This window comes from Equus asinus, chromosome 21 (genome assembly GCF_041296235.1).
Source record: "Equus asinus isolate D_3611 breed Donkey chromosome 21, EquAss-T2T_v2, whole genome shotgun sequence".
In the NCBI taxonomy this organism is placed as follows: Eukaryota; Metazoa; Chordata; class Mammalia; order Perissodactyla; family Equidae; genus Equus; species Equus asinus.
In genome coordinates, this window is record NC_091810.1 from 63,176,903 (window position 1) to 63,193,641 (window position 16,739).

At 38.6% G+C, this 16,739-nt stretch overlaps 1 protein-coding gene across 7 annotated transcripts in view; it reads right to left on the reverse strand.

Annotated features, from left to right (window-relative positions):
• CNOT10 (CCR4-NOT transcription complex subunit 10) overlaps positions 1-16,739 on the reverse strand; it is an 84,781-nt gene that overhangs the window by 39,889 nt on the left and 28,153 nt on the right. For all 7 annotated transcript variants that reach the window (XR_011496291.1, XR_011496292.1, XR_011496290.1 and 4 more), the window contains exons 4-8: positions 15,836-15,986; positions 13,032-13,174; positions 9,962-10,048; positions 9,329-9,412; positions 7,528-7,645 (exon numbers count right to left, since the gene is read on the reverse strand). Coding sequence is in view for 4 of the 7 variants with exons in the window: in XM_044754358.2 (XP_044610293.1) it covers positions 7,528-7,645; positions 9,329-9,412; positions 9,962-10,048; positions 13,032-13,174; positions 15,836-15,986 (583 nt within the window). In the remaining 3 variants the exon portion in view is untranslated. The remainder of the gene's footprint in view (positions 1-7,527; positions 7,646-9,328; positions 9,413-9,961; positions 10,049-13,031; positions 13,175-15,835; positions 15,987-16,739) is intronic.

Genomic DNA, 16,739 nt, shown 5'->3' on the forward strand with positions numbered 1-16,739 from the left:
CTGTTGCCCGCCCTGTGGGGCTAGGGATTGCCAGAGATCTCGGAGAGGACCGGGGCTGGGGGAACTTTCAAAGGCCGGTTCTGCGACCCGGGGGGGGGGGGGGGGGGGAAGCGCCGGAGTTCTGCCAGGCAGCAGACAAAACTCTCTGTCTGCCATTAGCAGAGGGGCCACGCCCAGCATTCAGGGCTCCCGGCAGAGGCCCGGAGAGAAACCCTGAGGGCGGGGCGACCCCCAGCTGCCGTTGCCTGCCCCGTGGGGCTAGGGATTGCCAGAGATCTTGGAGAGGACCGGGGCGGGGGGAACTTTCAAAGGCCGGTTCTGCGACCCGGAGGGGAAGCGCCGGAGCTCCGCCCGGGCAGCAGACAAAACTCTCTGTCTGCCGTTAGCAGAGGGGCCACGCTAAGCATTCAGGGCTCCCGGCAGAGGCCCGGAGAGAATCCCAGAGGGCGGGGCGACCCCCAGCTGCTGTTGCCCGCTCTGTGAGGCTAGGGATTGCCGGAGATCTCGGAGAGGACTGGGGCTGGAGAGAGTTCCAGAGACCCAGCTTAGTAGCCTAGGGGGAAACCCTACAGGCTCACAGCAGCCTTAGGGAAAGCCTCTGCACAGCACCAGTAGAAGGCACCCAGCTGCCAGCCACAAGGCTGGAAGACCCCAGGGCAAAAGCAGCATAGCTAGGTGCACTAACCACAGACTGTAGAAGATGCCAATAGCTCTCCTGCGACCCATAGAGGACAAGTGAGATTTGGTGGGTGCCGACAGCAACGGAGCGACAAATATAAGTGATCCCACCCCTGGCCGCTGGAAAAGCCCATAACACCGTTGCAGACCCCAAGGAGAGAGCACATCTAGGTGGGCTGCAACAGTAGGCACCTGCAGCCTGAAGCCCCCCTGTGACGGCCCCCACGGCAGAGGGGGGAATCCAAAGGGCCACTGTGGCTACGAAGAGGGGCCCAGGCCCAGTTAGCAACTACGGACAGGGTTCCTGGTTGGTGAAGTATAAACAGCTGCTCCCCCCACCGCAGCAGCTGAAACAAGTGAAAGGAGCAACTAAACTCTATCTCCATGCGGAGGCACAAATCAACAACATCAAGCAATATGAAAAAATACATTAAATCTCCAGAACAGAAAGAAAGTAACAAATACACAGAAAACAATCCCAAAGAAAATGAGATATATAACCTAAATGATGATGACTTCAAAACAGCCATCATTAAGATTCTCAATGAGTTAAGAGAGAATTCTGACCGACAACTCAACGAGTTCAGGAGCTATGTCACAAAAGAGTTTGATACGATAAAGAAGAACCAAACAGAAATATTGGAAATGAAGAACACAATAGAGGAGATTAAGAAAAATCTAGATGCTCTGAACAGTAGGGCCGATAATATGGAGGAAAGAATTAGCAATTTGGAAGATGGCAATATAGAATTGTTGCAGGCAGAGGAGGAGAGAGAAGCAAGACTTAAAAGAAATGAAGAAACTCTCCGAGCATTATCAGACACAATTAGGAGATGCAACGTAAGGATTATAGGTATACCAGAGGGAGAAGAGAAGGAGAAAGGGGCAGAAAACCTATTCAAAGAAATAATGTCTGAGAACTTCCCAAATCTGGTGAGAGAGATGGATCTTCAGGTGACAGAAGCCAATAGATCTCCAAACTTTATCAATGCAAGAAGACCAACTCCACGGCATATAGTAGTGAAGCTAGCAAAAGTCAATGACAAGGAGAAAATATTAAGGACAGCCAGGCAAAAGAAACTAACCTACAAAGGAACCCCCATCAGGCTATCAGCAGATTTCTCAGCAGAAACTTTACAGGCTAGAAGAGAGTGGAATGATATATTCAAAAATCTGAAGGACAAAAATCTACAGCCGAGAATTCTCTACCCAGCGAAAATATCCTTCAAATACGATGGAGAAATAAAAACTTTCCCAGATAAACAAAAATTAAGGGAGTTCATTGCCACAAAACCTCCTCTTCAGGAAATCCTCAGGAAAACCCTCATTCCTGAAAAATCCAAAAAAGGAAAGGGGCTACAAAACCAAGAGCAGAGGAGATAAGTAGAAGGACAACAACAGAGAGTAGCAGCTCTACATCAGAACAGATTAAACCATGGGACGAGAAACAAAGGAAACTGAAGAAAACCGGAAAACAAGACACAAAATGGGAGTGGTAGGCTCCCACGTCTCAATAATCACTCTAAATGTAAATGGATTGAACTCCCCAATCAAAAGACACAGAGTGGCAGGATGGATCAAAGAACAAGATCCAACAATATGCTGCCTCCAGGAAACACACCTCAGCCCCAAAGACAAACACAGACTCAGAGTGAAGGGATGGAGAACAATACTCCAAGCTAATAATGAACAAAAGAAAGCAGGTGTCGCTATACTAATATCAGACAAGGTAGATTTCAAAGCAAAACAGATAAAGAAAGATAAAGAGGGACAGTATATAATGATAAAAGGGACTCTCCACCAAGAAGACATAACACTTATAAATATATACGCACCCAACACAGGAGCACCAAAATTTGTAAAGCAACTCTTAATAGAATTAAAGGAAGACATCAACAACAATACAATAATAGTAGGGGACCTCAACACACCATTAACACCAATGGACAGAACATCCAGACAGAAAATCAACAAGGAAATTATAGAATTAAATGAAAAATTAGACCAGATGGACTTAATAGATATATATAGAACACTTCATCCAAAAACAGCAGGTTACACATTCTTCTCAAGTGCACATGGAACATTCTCAAGGATTGACCATATTTTGGGAACCAAAGCAAACATCAATAAATACAAGAGAGTTGAAATAATATCAAGCATCTTTTCTGATCATAACGCTATTAAACTAGAAATCAACTACAAGAAAAAAGCAGAGAAAGGTGCAAAAATGTGGAGACTAAACAACACGCTTCTCAACAAACAATGGATCATTGAAGAAATTAAAGAAGAAATCAAATATTATCTGGAGACAAATGAAAATGAGAACACGACATACCAAATCATTTGGGATGCAGCAAAAGCAGTCCTAAGAGGGAAATTCATTGCAATACAGGCTCACCTCACTAAAGAAGAAAAAGCTCACGTAAGCAACCTCAAACGACACCTAACAGAACTAGAAAAAGAAGAACAAACAAAGCCCAGAGTCAGTAGAAGGAGGGAAATAATAAAAATAAGAGCAGAAATAAACGATATTGAAACAAAAAAGACAATAGAAAGGATCAATGAAACAAAGAGTTGGTTCTTCGAAAGAATTAACAAAATTGACAAACCCCTAGCCAGACTCACCAAGAAAAGAAGAGAGAAAGCGCAAATTAATAAAATCAGGAATGACAGAGGAGAAATCACAACAGATACCAATGAAATACAAGAGATCATAAGAGAATACTATGAAAAACTATATGCCAACAAATTGAACAACCTGGAAGAAATGGACAAATTCCTAGACTCCTACAATCTCCCCAAACTGAATCAGGAAGAAATGGAGAATCTGAATAGACCAATCACAAGTAAGGAAATAGAAACGGTAATCAAAAACCTCCCCAAAAACAAGAGTCCAGGACCAGACGGCTTCTCTGGAGAATTCTACCAAACATTCAAAGAAGACTTAATACCTATTCTCCTCAAACTGTTCCAGAAAATTGAGAAAGATGGAGAACTCCCTAACACATTCTATGAAGCCAACATCACTCTGATCCCCAAACCTGACAAGGACAACACAAAGAAGGAGAACTACAGGCCAATATCACTGATGAACATAGATGCAAAAATCCTCAACAAAATTTTGGCAAACCGATTACAGCAATACATCAAAAAGATTATACACCATGATCAAGTGGGATTTATACCAGGGACACAGGGATGGTTCAACATCCGCAAGTCAATCAACGTGATACACTACATCAACAAAATGAAAAGCAAAAACCACATGATCATCTCAATAGATGCAGAGAAAGCATTCCACAAGATTCAACACCCATTTATGATAAAAACCCTCAGTAAAATGGGTATAGAAGGAAAGTACCTCAACATAATAAAGGCCATATATGATAGACCCACAGCCAACATCATACTCAATGGACAAAAGCTGAAAGCCATCCCTCTGAGGACAGGAACAAGACAAGGGTGCCCACTTTCACCACTCCTATTCAACATAGTACTGGAGGTGCTGGCCAGAGCAATTCAGCAGGAAAAAGAAATAAAAGGAATCCAAATAGGTAACGAAGAAGTAAAACTCTCGTTGTTTGCAGACGACATGATCCTATACATAGAAAACCCCAAAGAATCCACAGAAAAACTATTAGAAATAATCAACAACTACAGCAAAGTAGCAGGGTATAAAATTAACGTGCATAAATCAGTAGCATTTCTATACACTAACAATAAACTAACAGAAAAAGAACTCAAGAACTCTATCCCATTCACAATCGCAACGAAAAGAATAAAATACCTTGGGATAAACTTAACCAAGGAAGTGAAGGATCTATACAATGAAAACTACAAGACTTTCTTGAAAGAAATAGGCGATGACATAAAGAGATGGAAAAACATTCCTTGCACATGGATTGGAAGAATAAACATAGTTAAAATGTCCATACTACCTAAAGCAATATACAGATTCAATGCTATCCCAATCAGAATCCCAAGAACATTCTTCACAGAAATTGAACAAAGAATCCTAAAATTCATATGGGGCAACAAAAGACCGCGAATTGCTAAAGCAATCCTGAGCAAGAAAAACAAAGCCGGCGGAATCACAATCCCCGATTTCAAAACATACTACAAAGCTACAGTGATCAAAACAGCATGGTACTGGTACAAAAACAGGTCCACAGATCAATGGAACAGAATTGAAAGCCCAGAGATAAAACCACACATCTATGGACAGCTAATCTTCGACAAAGGAGCAGAGGGCCTACAATGGAGAAAAGAAAGTCTCTTCAACAAATGGTGCTGGGAAAACTGGACAGCCACATGCAAAAGATTGAAAATTGACCAGTCTTTTTCACCACACACCAAAATAAACTCAAAATGGATCAAAGACCTAAAGATTAGGCCTGAGACAATAAGTCTTTTCGAAGAGAATATAGGCAGTACACTCTTTGACATCAGTTTCAAAAGAATCTTTTCGGACACTGTAACTCCTCAGTTGAGGGAAACAATAGAAAGAATAAACAAATGGGACTTCATCAGACTAAAGAGCTTCTTCAAGGCAAGGGAAAACAGAATTGAAACAAAAAAACAGCTCACTAATTGGGAAAAAATATTTACAAGCCACTTATCCGACAAAGGGTTAATCTCCATAATATACAAAGAACTCACACTGCTTAACAACAAAAAAACAAACAACCCGATCAAAAAATGGGCAGAGGACATGAACAGACATTTCTCAAAAGAAGAGATGAATATGGCCAATAGACACATGAAAAGATGTTCATCATCGCTAATCATCAGGGAAATGCAAATCAAAACTACACTAAGATATCACCTTACCCCCATTAGATTGGCAAAAACATCCAAAACCAAGAACGACAAATGTTGGAGAGGTTGTGGAGAAAGAGGAACCGTCATACACTGTTGGTGGGAATGCAAACTGGTACAGCCACTATGGAAAACAGTATGGAGATTTCTCAAAAAGTTAAAAATAGAAATACCCTATGACCCAGCCATCCCATTACTGGGCATCTATCCTAAGAACCTGATATCAGATATCTCAAGAGTCCGTTGCACCCCTATGTTCATCACAGCATTATTTACAATAGCCAAGACGTGGAACCAGCCTACATGCCCAGAAACTGATGATTGGATAAAGAAGATGTGGTATATATACACAATGGAATACTACTCAGCCAAAAAAAAAGACGAAATTGGCCCATTCACAACAACGTGGATGGATCTCGAGGGCATTATGTTAAGCGAAATAAGTCAGTCAGAGAAAGACGAACTCTATATGACTCCACTCATAGGTGGAAATTAGTATATTGAGAAGGAGATCTGATCGGTGGTTACCAGGGAAAAGGGGGGGTGGGGGGAGGGTACGGAGGGGGAAGTGGTGTACCCACAACATGACTAACAAAAATGTACAACTGAAATCTCACAAGGTTGTAATCTATCATAACATTAAAAAAAAAAAAAAAAAAAAAAGAGTTCCAGGTAAGACATGAAACCATAAAACTCCCAGAAGAAAACAGGCTCTCTTTGACATCGGTCTTAGAAGGATCTTTTTAAATACCATGTCTACTCAGGAAAGGGGAACAAAAGAAAAAAATAAACAAATGAGACTTCATCAGACTAAAGAATTTCTGCAAGGCAAAGGAAACCAGGAAGAAAATGAAAAGACAACCCACCAACTGGGAAAAATATTTGCCAAATCATATATCCAATAAGGGGTTAATTTCTAAAATATATAAAGAACTAATGCAATTCAACAACAAAAACAACCTGATCAAAAAATGGGCAGAGGATATGAACAGACATTTTTCCAAAGAAGATATACAGATGGCCAATAGGCACGTGAAAAGATGTTCAACATCACTAATTATTAGGGAAATGCAAATCAAAACCACAATGAGGTATCACCTTATACCCGTCAGAATGGCTACAATTAACAAGACGAAAAATAACAAAACTTGGAAAAGACATGGAGAAAAGGGAACCCTCATACACTGCTGGTGGGAATGCAAACTGGTGCAGCCACTATGGAAAATAGTATGGAGAGTTCTCACAAAAATTAAAAATACAAATACCATATGATCCAGGTATCCCACTACGGATATTTATCCAAAGAATATGAAATCAACACTACAAAGAGATTTATGCACCCCTATGTTCACTGAAGCATTATTCACAATAGCCAAGACGTTGAAGCAACCCAAGTATCCATCAAGTGATGAATGGATAAAGAAGATGTGGTACACACACACACACACTACTACTCAGCCATAAAAAAGCCAAAATTGCCCCATTTGCAACAACATGGATGCACCTTGGGGGTTTCGTGTTAAGTGAACAAGCCAGACAGAGAAAGACAAATACCGCATGATTTCACTCATATGTGGAAGATAAAACACATGGACAAAGAAAACAGGTTAGTGGTTACCAGGGCGGGAGAGGGTGGGGGGTGGGGTAAACGGGCATAAATGTATGGTGACAGATAAAAACCAGACTATTGGTGGTGAACATGACGCAGTCTATACAGAAACTGATATATAATAATGGGCACCCACAATTACAAAATTATAAACAAATATGACCTCAATAAAATAATTTTAAAAAAAAGAAAAAAGAAAGAGTGAGCAAGTGAGGTGAAAGAAAAGTAAAAGAAGTGAGCCTTCTTCTAAAATGGAAACTAGCAATAAAATTCCAGGAATCTTCTGCAGCACAAATAATAAAACTTTTTCATTAAAAAAATAGCAGAGATCACTCTGAAGATGAGTGTAGGGGAAAAAACAAGCATCAAGAGGTAAAAGAGCCAAGAAGAAAATAGAAAATTTCACAATTTTGTTTTACCTGTTTTCATGAATCCTGGATGCTCAGCAATGTTGGAACTATTTAGTAGCTTCACAGCTTTTCGATAATTGCCCCTTAAGTACTCAAAATTGCTTTTAAGAAACAGAGACGGTGCAGACTGTAAAGAAAATACAAGTTACTTACAATTTGTTTTCAGATGCCTAATGCAAGATCATAATCATACTGTTGCACTGACGTGTTAAGAGCGTAAATGAATCACTTAAGTCGTGGTCACAAAAAATAAGTCTCTAAATTTTTCACTGTTCTCACAATCTAAAAAAAATTAAACTTGTTAGAGAACACCTTATAAATGGACTTATTAAAGGTCTACCTAAAAAAATACACACAACATATATGTAGAAGAATATAGTCTGCAGAGAATCAACTGACTGTGATCATCGATTACACTACTAACTGGAAACCATATTAGCTGCATAAACCAGGCCCTTCATTTTAGTGGTTATTAGAGAGGCTGGTGATGTCTCTTACTTTTTAGGATACAAATGCACCCTCATTAGAAGCCAAAGAGGTAAAAATAATCAAATGCTTTTCCAAATAGGAAAAAAAAAAGTGACACTCCATGAATGGAAAAATTTCCTAACAGAATGCCTTATTTTTGAGCGGTAATGTTACAAAAATCATGTTTTAGATTGCAGAATCTCTCTCGCTTCTCCTAAGAATCTTGATGGTGGAGGGTCATCTACGTAGTACCTACTTAGAATGCAAAACTATGCAGAGGTCTGGGGACTGAACATCCATCCAGGAGGACATCTGGAATCCTTGTCTCGTTATTCACTCACTTTAGCCTAGCTACAGGCTTTCCTTCTAAATCCTCATTCACGCTTTGCTCTGCCTCCTAGTCACTGAGGACACAAGGCTTTCCAGGCTTACTCCAGGCAATACTTCCTCCTGAAGTTTTCCCTGCCTTCGGTATGACTATAACACTGCATTACAATTTATTTTCCTGTTTGCCTCTCCCCTACTACGATGGCATCCTTTAAGGCAGGGATCATGTCTTTTTATCTCAAACAAAGTTTGATAATGGCTGGCTGGCTAGTTAGACCTTTCCCTCTTAGCCTCAAGTGTACCCCCTCAGGTTTGGGTTACAATTGTTCTCCTCAAAAATCACTTGAGTACTGACTCAGTGGCTAAACCGGATCCTGTGTGAGATTTCTAGGGCCAATTTTCCTGAATTATTCTTACTACGAACCATATCTCCTTATGATTTCATACTTTTAATTAACAGTTTTCCTAAAAGCATCAAGAATGTTCACAATTCTGTCTCTTCTCTCTATGGTCTTAAAAATTATTTATCAGTGGAGGGAGTGGAAGGAAAGACTCATTATATTTCAAATACTCTAGCACCAGTCAAACTGAAGGTATTGGCAGATTTGGGCTACAACTGGACTGTTAATCTTTGATAAATGTTTTGAGCATAATCTAAAAAATCTTAAAGTGTCTAATTAACAGCAAATGTTTAAGTGAATTATGATAAACTGCTCACAGAACACTAGATAGTTTTTTTAAATGTTGGTTTTGAATGCTACATACCAAGGGGAAATGTTTGCTATAATCTTAAGTGAGAAAAGAATTATATTAATATTAAATTGTACAGACAGTATGATCACTACTTCACAACTCAATATCAAGGTTTATATCTGGTAGTATATACATACTATAATAGAGTAAAATAAATTATTTAAAACTGACAAATACCTGTTGTCCAAATAAAGTTTTAGGACATAAAAGCGACATATTGGGAAAAAAAAAAAAAAGAGAGAAAAGTCAGGAAGAAACTTACATTTCCAGCTGTGTTCATGACTGACTTGATTTCCCTTTTGCATGCTTTCAGGGACTTCATTTGGATATAAGCTCTTACTTTATACTGTCAAAGGAAAAATGGCAGTCTGTGTGAGAACTACGGCGGATTTACACATACTAAAGTAGCTGTACTTTCTAGTTAAAGAAATTGAACCCAATCTGTTTATAACATAGTTGTACCAATTACCTGCAAAAGCAAGTTTAAAATTATCTTTATCTATTTTTACTATACTTAGAATATACTCTAAAAAACTAAAAACATGCTGGAATAAAATTTACACATAAGTGCCAAGTAAAAATCCTATCAATTCTTATCTGTACACGGCTAGCCAACAATGAACTTTAAAATTCTACAAACTGATTTTATCATCCAATACATTCCCAGGCCATTTCTCTCAGTCTTCTATAGAGTAATTAAAAGAAATGATATTACATTACCACCTGAAGCACAACATATTTTGAAGGATAAATGTGCTTCCAAACTATAATACTTTAAAGTCAAAAAAATACACGCCTTGAATTATTAACTGCTTTCAAAGATCTATCACATTCTTCATCATTCACAGCTGCAAGTAAACATATGTGATGTATAACCTCTCAAAATTTACGTTACCTGATGTATCTTTGATTTTGCAGCTTCTATTAGAGCTCCACTTTCAGCTTTATGATTAGATCCGTCTTTGTTGGTGTTATTACCAGTCTGTAGGGTGATGAAACAAAGTTAACCCAAATTAACTATTTTTGACCATAATTTAAATCAGTGATTTCCAAGTGAGCTAATCTGAATCACCTAGAGAGCATTTTCAAAATTCAGAATCCCAGGTTCCACTCCCAGAGATTCAGGTCTAACAGTCTGGAGTGGGTGACAGGAAGCCCTACTATGAGACCCTCACAGTTGAGCATAATGATAGGCCAGGTTTAAAAAGCATGGATCTGGGGCCGGCCTGGGGGCGCAGCGGTTGGGTTCGCACGTTCCGCTTCTCGGTGGCCCCGGGTTCGCCGGTTCAGATCCCGGGTGTGGACATGGCACCGCCTGGCACGCCATGCTGTGGTAGGCGTCCCACATATAAAGTAGAGGAAGATGGGCATGGATGTTGGCTTGGGGCCGGGCTTCCTCAGCAAAAAGAGGAAGACTGGCAGTAGTTGGCTCAGGGCTGATCTTTCACCAAAAAAAGGAAAAAATAAATAAAAAGCATGGATATTACTTGGGCAAAACTCAGGTGATCCTTCTAAAACCCAGAACAGATCATGTCATTCTCTGCTTAATAAGTTTCTCTGGTATCAACACTGCCAACATCCTACCCTAAATTCCTAGTAAAGTATTCAAAATCCTTCACAGTACAACCCATATTTGAGTTGTCAATCTCATCTGCTGATCTCCATTACATATCTCAGGTACTACCCATTTCAGATTGCCAGAAATTCCTCCAACACGCCACTCTCACACCTTTGGGGCTATTTTCTCTGCCAAGATGGTTATCCTGCTCCATACTTCCTCTTCTGACTTGCTGAACTATTACATCTTTCAAGGACCAAGTCAAACATCCGAACATCTCTGAAGCCTTCCCTAACCTGCTTCCTCCCAGTCCAGGAACAGATATTGCTCAATCTTTCTCCTCCCACAGACCTGAGTTCCTTGAAAACAACTGCAATGTTTTCATTTTTGTCACCTTAGTACCTAGCAGAGCACACAAAAGTTTGTTTAACTGAGTTATAGTTCATCAACTATTGCAAGTACGGAACATAGAAATTTTACTAATATTTTACTAAAGAGTGTTTAGGAATAATGCTGATTATTTAACTGAACTCTCATATATACACACACACACACACACACACACACTCACATACCTTGTTAAACTGAAAACAGTAACATTAGATGTTTATTTTTAAACCTCAAGAACTTAGACAGGTAGAAAGAAAGGTACTGACAATGTTTTCTGCAAATACTCCATGTTTTTACAAAAAGGCCAGGGAGAGGAAGAAAGAATTATCCCTAGACAATGAGAAGCACAAGCAAAATAAAGAACCAGAGAACTAAGATGTATCGCTAATGTGCACCAACTCTCTTATTAGAACATGATGAAGCTTGTCACAAATGTGCGCTCTTTTTGAAGAACTTTAACAATGAAATTTTCCCTAGTGAAAACTATCTTGTTTATCCAGATTATGGAATTCTACTGTCTCAAGTCTAATCTTTACATTCTGTAAAACCATTATCTCACATACAAAAAGATGCTAACATACATCCTTAGTCACTAGAGAAATCTAAACTATTATGAGATACCACATCACACCCATTAGGATGGGTACAATTTAAAAAAAGATAACGGATTGGCAAGAATGAGAAGAAACTGGAACCCTTGTAAGTTGCTGGTAGGAAAGTAAAATAGTGCAGTTACTTTAGAAAACAGTCTGGTAGTTCCTCCTAAGGTGCAGTATAAAGTTACCATATGATGCAGCAACTCTACTCTTAAATATATACCCAGGAAAACCGAAAACATATGCCCTTATAAAAACTTGTACATAAATGTTTATAGAAGCATTATTTACAATAGCCAATAGTGGAAAGCACCCAAATGTCCATCAATTGATGAATGGATAAAAAATGTGGCATATTCATATAATGGCATATTATTCGGCCATAAAAAAGAATGAGATATATGAAAAAGGAATGAAGTACACGCTACAACATGGTAAAAGCTGAAAATATTATGCTAAGTGAAAAGAGACCAATTACAAAAGACCACATATTGTATGATCTCATTTTTATGAAATGTCCGTGACAGGCAAATCCAGAGACAGAAAGTAGACTAGTAGTTGCCAGGAGCTGAGATAAGGGGGAAATGGGAATGACAAATAGGTACAGGGTTTCTTTTTGGGGTGATAAAAATGTTCTGGGATTTAGATAGTGGTAATGGTTGTACAACTCAGTGAGTATAATAAAAACCACTGAATTGTACACACTTTAAAATGGTAAATTATGTGAATTACATTTCTTTTTCTATTTTTTTGGTCATTAAATCAAAATTTTAATCCAACTGTCTCTCCCTACCTAGCCTGTGGACTGCCTGAGGATAGGCATAATTCTTTTTATTTTTATTTATTTATTTTATTTATTTGTTTTATTTTTATTTTTTTATATTTTTCCTTTTTCTCCCCAAAGCCCCCCAGTACACAGTTGTATATTTTAGTTGTGTGCCCTTCCAGTTGTGGCACATGGGATGCCACCTCAGCATGGCCTGATGAGTGGTGCCATGTCCGCACCCAGGATCCGAACTGGTGTAACCCTGGGCCGCCGAAGTGGAGCACACGAACTTAACCACTCGGCCACGGGGCCGGCCCCTGATTTTCATTTATTAAAAAAATTTTTTTTAATTGAGGTATAATTGACATATAACATTAGATGTTTCAGGGGTACAATATAATGATTCAATATTGGTATATATTGCGAAAGGAATAAGTCTAGTTACCTTCCGTCACCACACCTAGTTACAAATTTTTTTCTTGTGAAGATTTTAAAGATAAATTCTTAGCAACTTTCAAATACGCAATACATTATTAACTATAGTCACCATGGTGTGCAGAGAATTATATTTCAATAAAGCTGTTAAAATAATACTTAATAACCACAAATATTAACCACATTTTAAATTTTAGTCTGATCACCTCAGAACACTCACCTCATTCTTTCCATTTTTGTTATTGTTACCCTGTGAAATCATTTTTTCTAGGACAGCAAGGAGATGCAAAGCTTTCTCAGCTTGGTAGGTTAATATATACAGGTCTACAAGCAAAAAACACACTGCTTGGGCAAATTTTTCTTCTGGGGAGAAAAAAAACAGGAAAAGAAAAGTCATACTCCAAAGTGAAGAAAACATCTCACACCATTTCCCCCCAGAAAGCTCTAAAGAGCAAAGCTTAAGTCTTTACTTAAATGACTATTCATCACCTAGAGCCAGGAAGAGAAGCAACTTGCAAGGGCAACAATGCCATTCTACTAGTCATTTCAAGGCCTCTCATTTCAGGGATCCTAGTGACTCAACATTCTTTGGCAAAATATCTACCAGCCACCAGCACATGAAACGAGGAGCATTACTGTAGGTGGAAGGAAACCTCCATTGCAATACCTGCTTGGCTACGTACTCAATGTGTGGTCTCTGCACATCACTGAACTAATCTTTAGACTTCAGCTGGCTGACCTGTAAAATGCGGAGAATACTTTACCTGCCTGAAGGCAGGGGGTGGACCTGGTGATCCCTTAATGTTCCTTCTAACTGTAAAAAAGTCTTTGACTCTAGGAAATAGATTTCCTTTCTAGGCATAGAGATGGGCAACAGAAATGATTTGACTACAGAGACAAAAGAAGCTAAGTGTGGATTGGAGTATATCAGAAAATTAAAACAGCCAAGAGGAAAATACAAAGACAAGTACTTCAAAGGAAGAAGAATCCAACGAAGAGAGGAAGGGTACCCTCATATGATATAACACCGTTTTCCTTCCTTTTCAAAAGAGAAAAGTTAAAATAAGGTCTAAAGGAAGGCTGCTATAATCAAGAGGAGAAAATTCCAAAAGCCCTTATACGCCTCTAACAAGTCCTCCTGGCTCCATTCTCGCTCTTACACAGCAGCCAGAGCGGAATCCATTTTAAACTAAAATCAATGCAGTCGACGTGCAAAGGTCACAGATCTCCCAGGGTTTCCCACCACACTTAACACAGTAAGTCCTTACCTGGGCTACAAGGCTTTATGTGCTCTGTCCCTTGCTACTTCTGATTTCATTTCCTACTGTTCTCTCCACCAAGCTCGTCACTGTGGCCTTCCTGCTGTTCCTCTCACTCATGAAACGCAAGCTCACCTCAGGTCCTCTGCCTGTACTATGACCTCAGGCTGGAATGCTCTCCCCCTAAAGAGTCGCATGGCACACCTCTTCTCTTCATTCAGGTCTCTTTTAAAATACTGTGTTATCCCAAGCCTTCCTTGATTACTTTATCTAAAAACAACATCCCCAGTCAATCTATCTTCTTTTTAGCTTTTCTTCACAGCATTTAACTACCTATATTATATATTATTTATATTTTTTATAATTTATATTATTTTATAATTTATATAAAATATAAAATATATTTATTATATTTTATAATTTATATTTATATTATTTATAATTTTAGCTTTTCTTCACGGCTTTTAACTACCTATATTATATATTATAAATATATAATTATTGTGTTGCTCTCTCTCTCCCACTAGTATATAAGCTTAATGAAGGTAAAGATTTTCTCTGGTTCATTCACTGCATTATCTTCAGATCCCAGAACAGTGTCTGGTCCATAGCATATGCTCAATAAATATATGTTGTATGAAGAAACAAGTAATAAAATTAAAAACAATAATAATAATTTTCAAAGAAGAAAAAAGGATGTGAATACTGACTATATTCCACTCATAGTACAAATTAACAGAATTTCATGAAGTGTTCTTGAAATCTAAAAACCAGCTTTACAGAAAAACCTATCTGTGCCATCCTAGAAATATAATTCCGATTTCTAGCTTTACAGAAGAAAGGAACTGGCCACTAGTTTCAGTCTTTCATCACTGACGTCTCTCCTGCCCACTCTGCCCTCAGGATTGAAAGAAGAGAAGTATCTTGAAAAGGCCTCCCTGGAGCCAGAGTAAACAGCTGTTGAACCAGTCGTCAGCAAAGGTGGACCCTGTAACTCTTCTCAGAGCACCACGGAGGAGGCACCGCACCCCGCCATGTGTCCTGTGGTGACCACGTCAGCAATGAGGTGTTTATAAAGCAGGAATTCACATTAGTGTTTTGAATTTAAAAGAAAGTAACCATAGAGAAAAAGATAAAAATGTGAATCACAACTGACATCTGACTGCTCGTGGGCTGGAAACCAACAGCCCTCTCTAACAACCTGTCCTGGGTCCAGCTCTGCTGCTCTCTTTGTTCTCTCTTTCTTCCTTTGCCCTTACCTTTCTTACTACTCTTACTTGAGGCTAGTTAACTGTAAGCTAGTTAAGACACCAAAAAACCTAACATAGTTCTTACTAGCTACTTTATGATTACCCACAAAAATTTCAGTTACGCAATAGACAAAATAAAATACTATACCGCCCTCTAATATTCCAAAACACTCCTTCCTCAATACACTACTCATGGAAGAAAGGATCAGTACACTAGGTGGTATTTAAACAGCAAAGAGAAAACAGAAATCGCTAAGTCTCTCCAATTAAAAGTGGCATTTCTAACGGTTATCTTCAAAAACAGGGGGAGGGGGAGATGGTAAAAAACATCCTGGATTCATCTAAAAGTGATATAATTTTTACCTTCTCTAACCATTAAGAAAATATGACACAGCTTTTTTTCTTTCTTTAAATACTGACACATAATCTCTGATTCAGGTTATCTAGGTAAAAGTACCAGAGACCTTTGCAAGTATGAGAAGATAGGGAAATTTGTGACTTGACAGGTAACGTACCAAAAGGTTCTATGAACTGATAAAGTTTTTCACCAACTGATATCGCTTCTGTATACTGCCGCAGATGATAAAGAATGACCGCTTGATTGTAATACAACATGCTGTTTTCAACATCATCTAATCCGTCCATTTCTTCAACAGCTGAGTGGACCTATAAAACCATCAACAGGGATTATGCTCTAACAATGCTAAGAAAACAAAGAGCAAAATTGAAAGAATCTATATGAATAAACAGGAACACAGGCTGGCATTTCTTACTCTGAATTTTTCCACATTTTCAACAGGACCTCTAGATTTTAATTACCCTCACATACTAAAAATTATTTCATTCATCATAAAATTTTGTTAAGTAAAACATTTTGATGGAACTTCCTAGCACAAGGCAAGGCAATTCTCTTCCTTGCCACTGTGAGGTTATCTTCAATGTCTTAACTGTCAACATGGCCTCTAAGTTGGAGTCCCACTTTCTAGCCTCGAGGAATGAGCAAAACTCAAAATGACCTTTCCTATGAGAATGTTATGCAGTATGTATACATAAGTTTGATTCCATTTTGTAAAAACTAAAGTAAAATTTAAACATTTACAAACAATAGCTAACTACTTAACTATGTGCCAGGCCTGCTACATTAAATGAGAACATCTCACTTAATCCTCACCAGACCTCAAGGACATAGATATTATCATTTCCATTTTATAAATAAGGAAACAAGCACAAAAAGCTTAAATATCTTGCCCAAGGCCATATGGCTAGGAAGTATATTTTCTGATTTTCCTATTATGTTCACAACAAAAAAATAACTGTTCCCATAATAAAAAAGAATACATTTTTAAAGTAATGAACAACAAAATACACTTTGTCACACACGGCAGTGAAAATAGGCTTTTAATGGCTTTGCTAGAACCC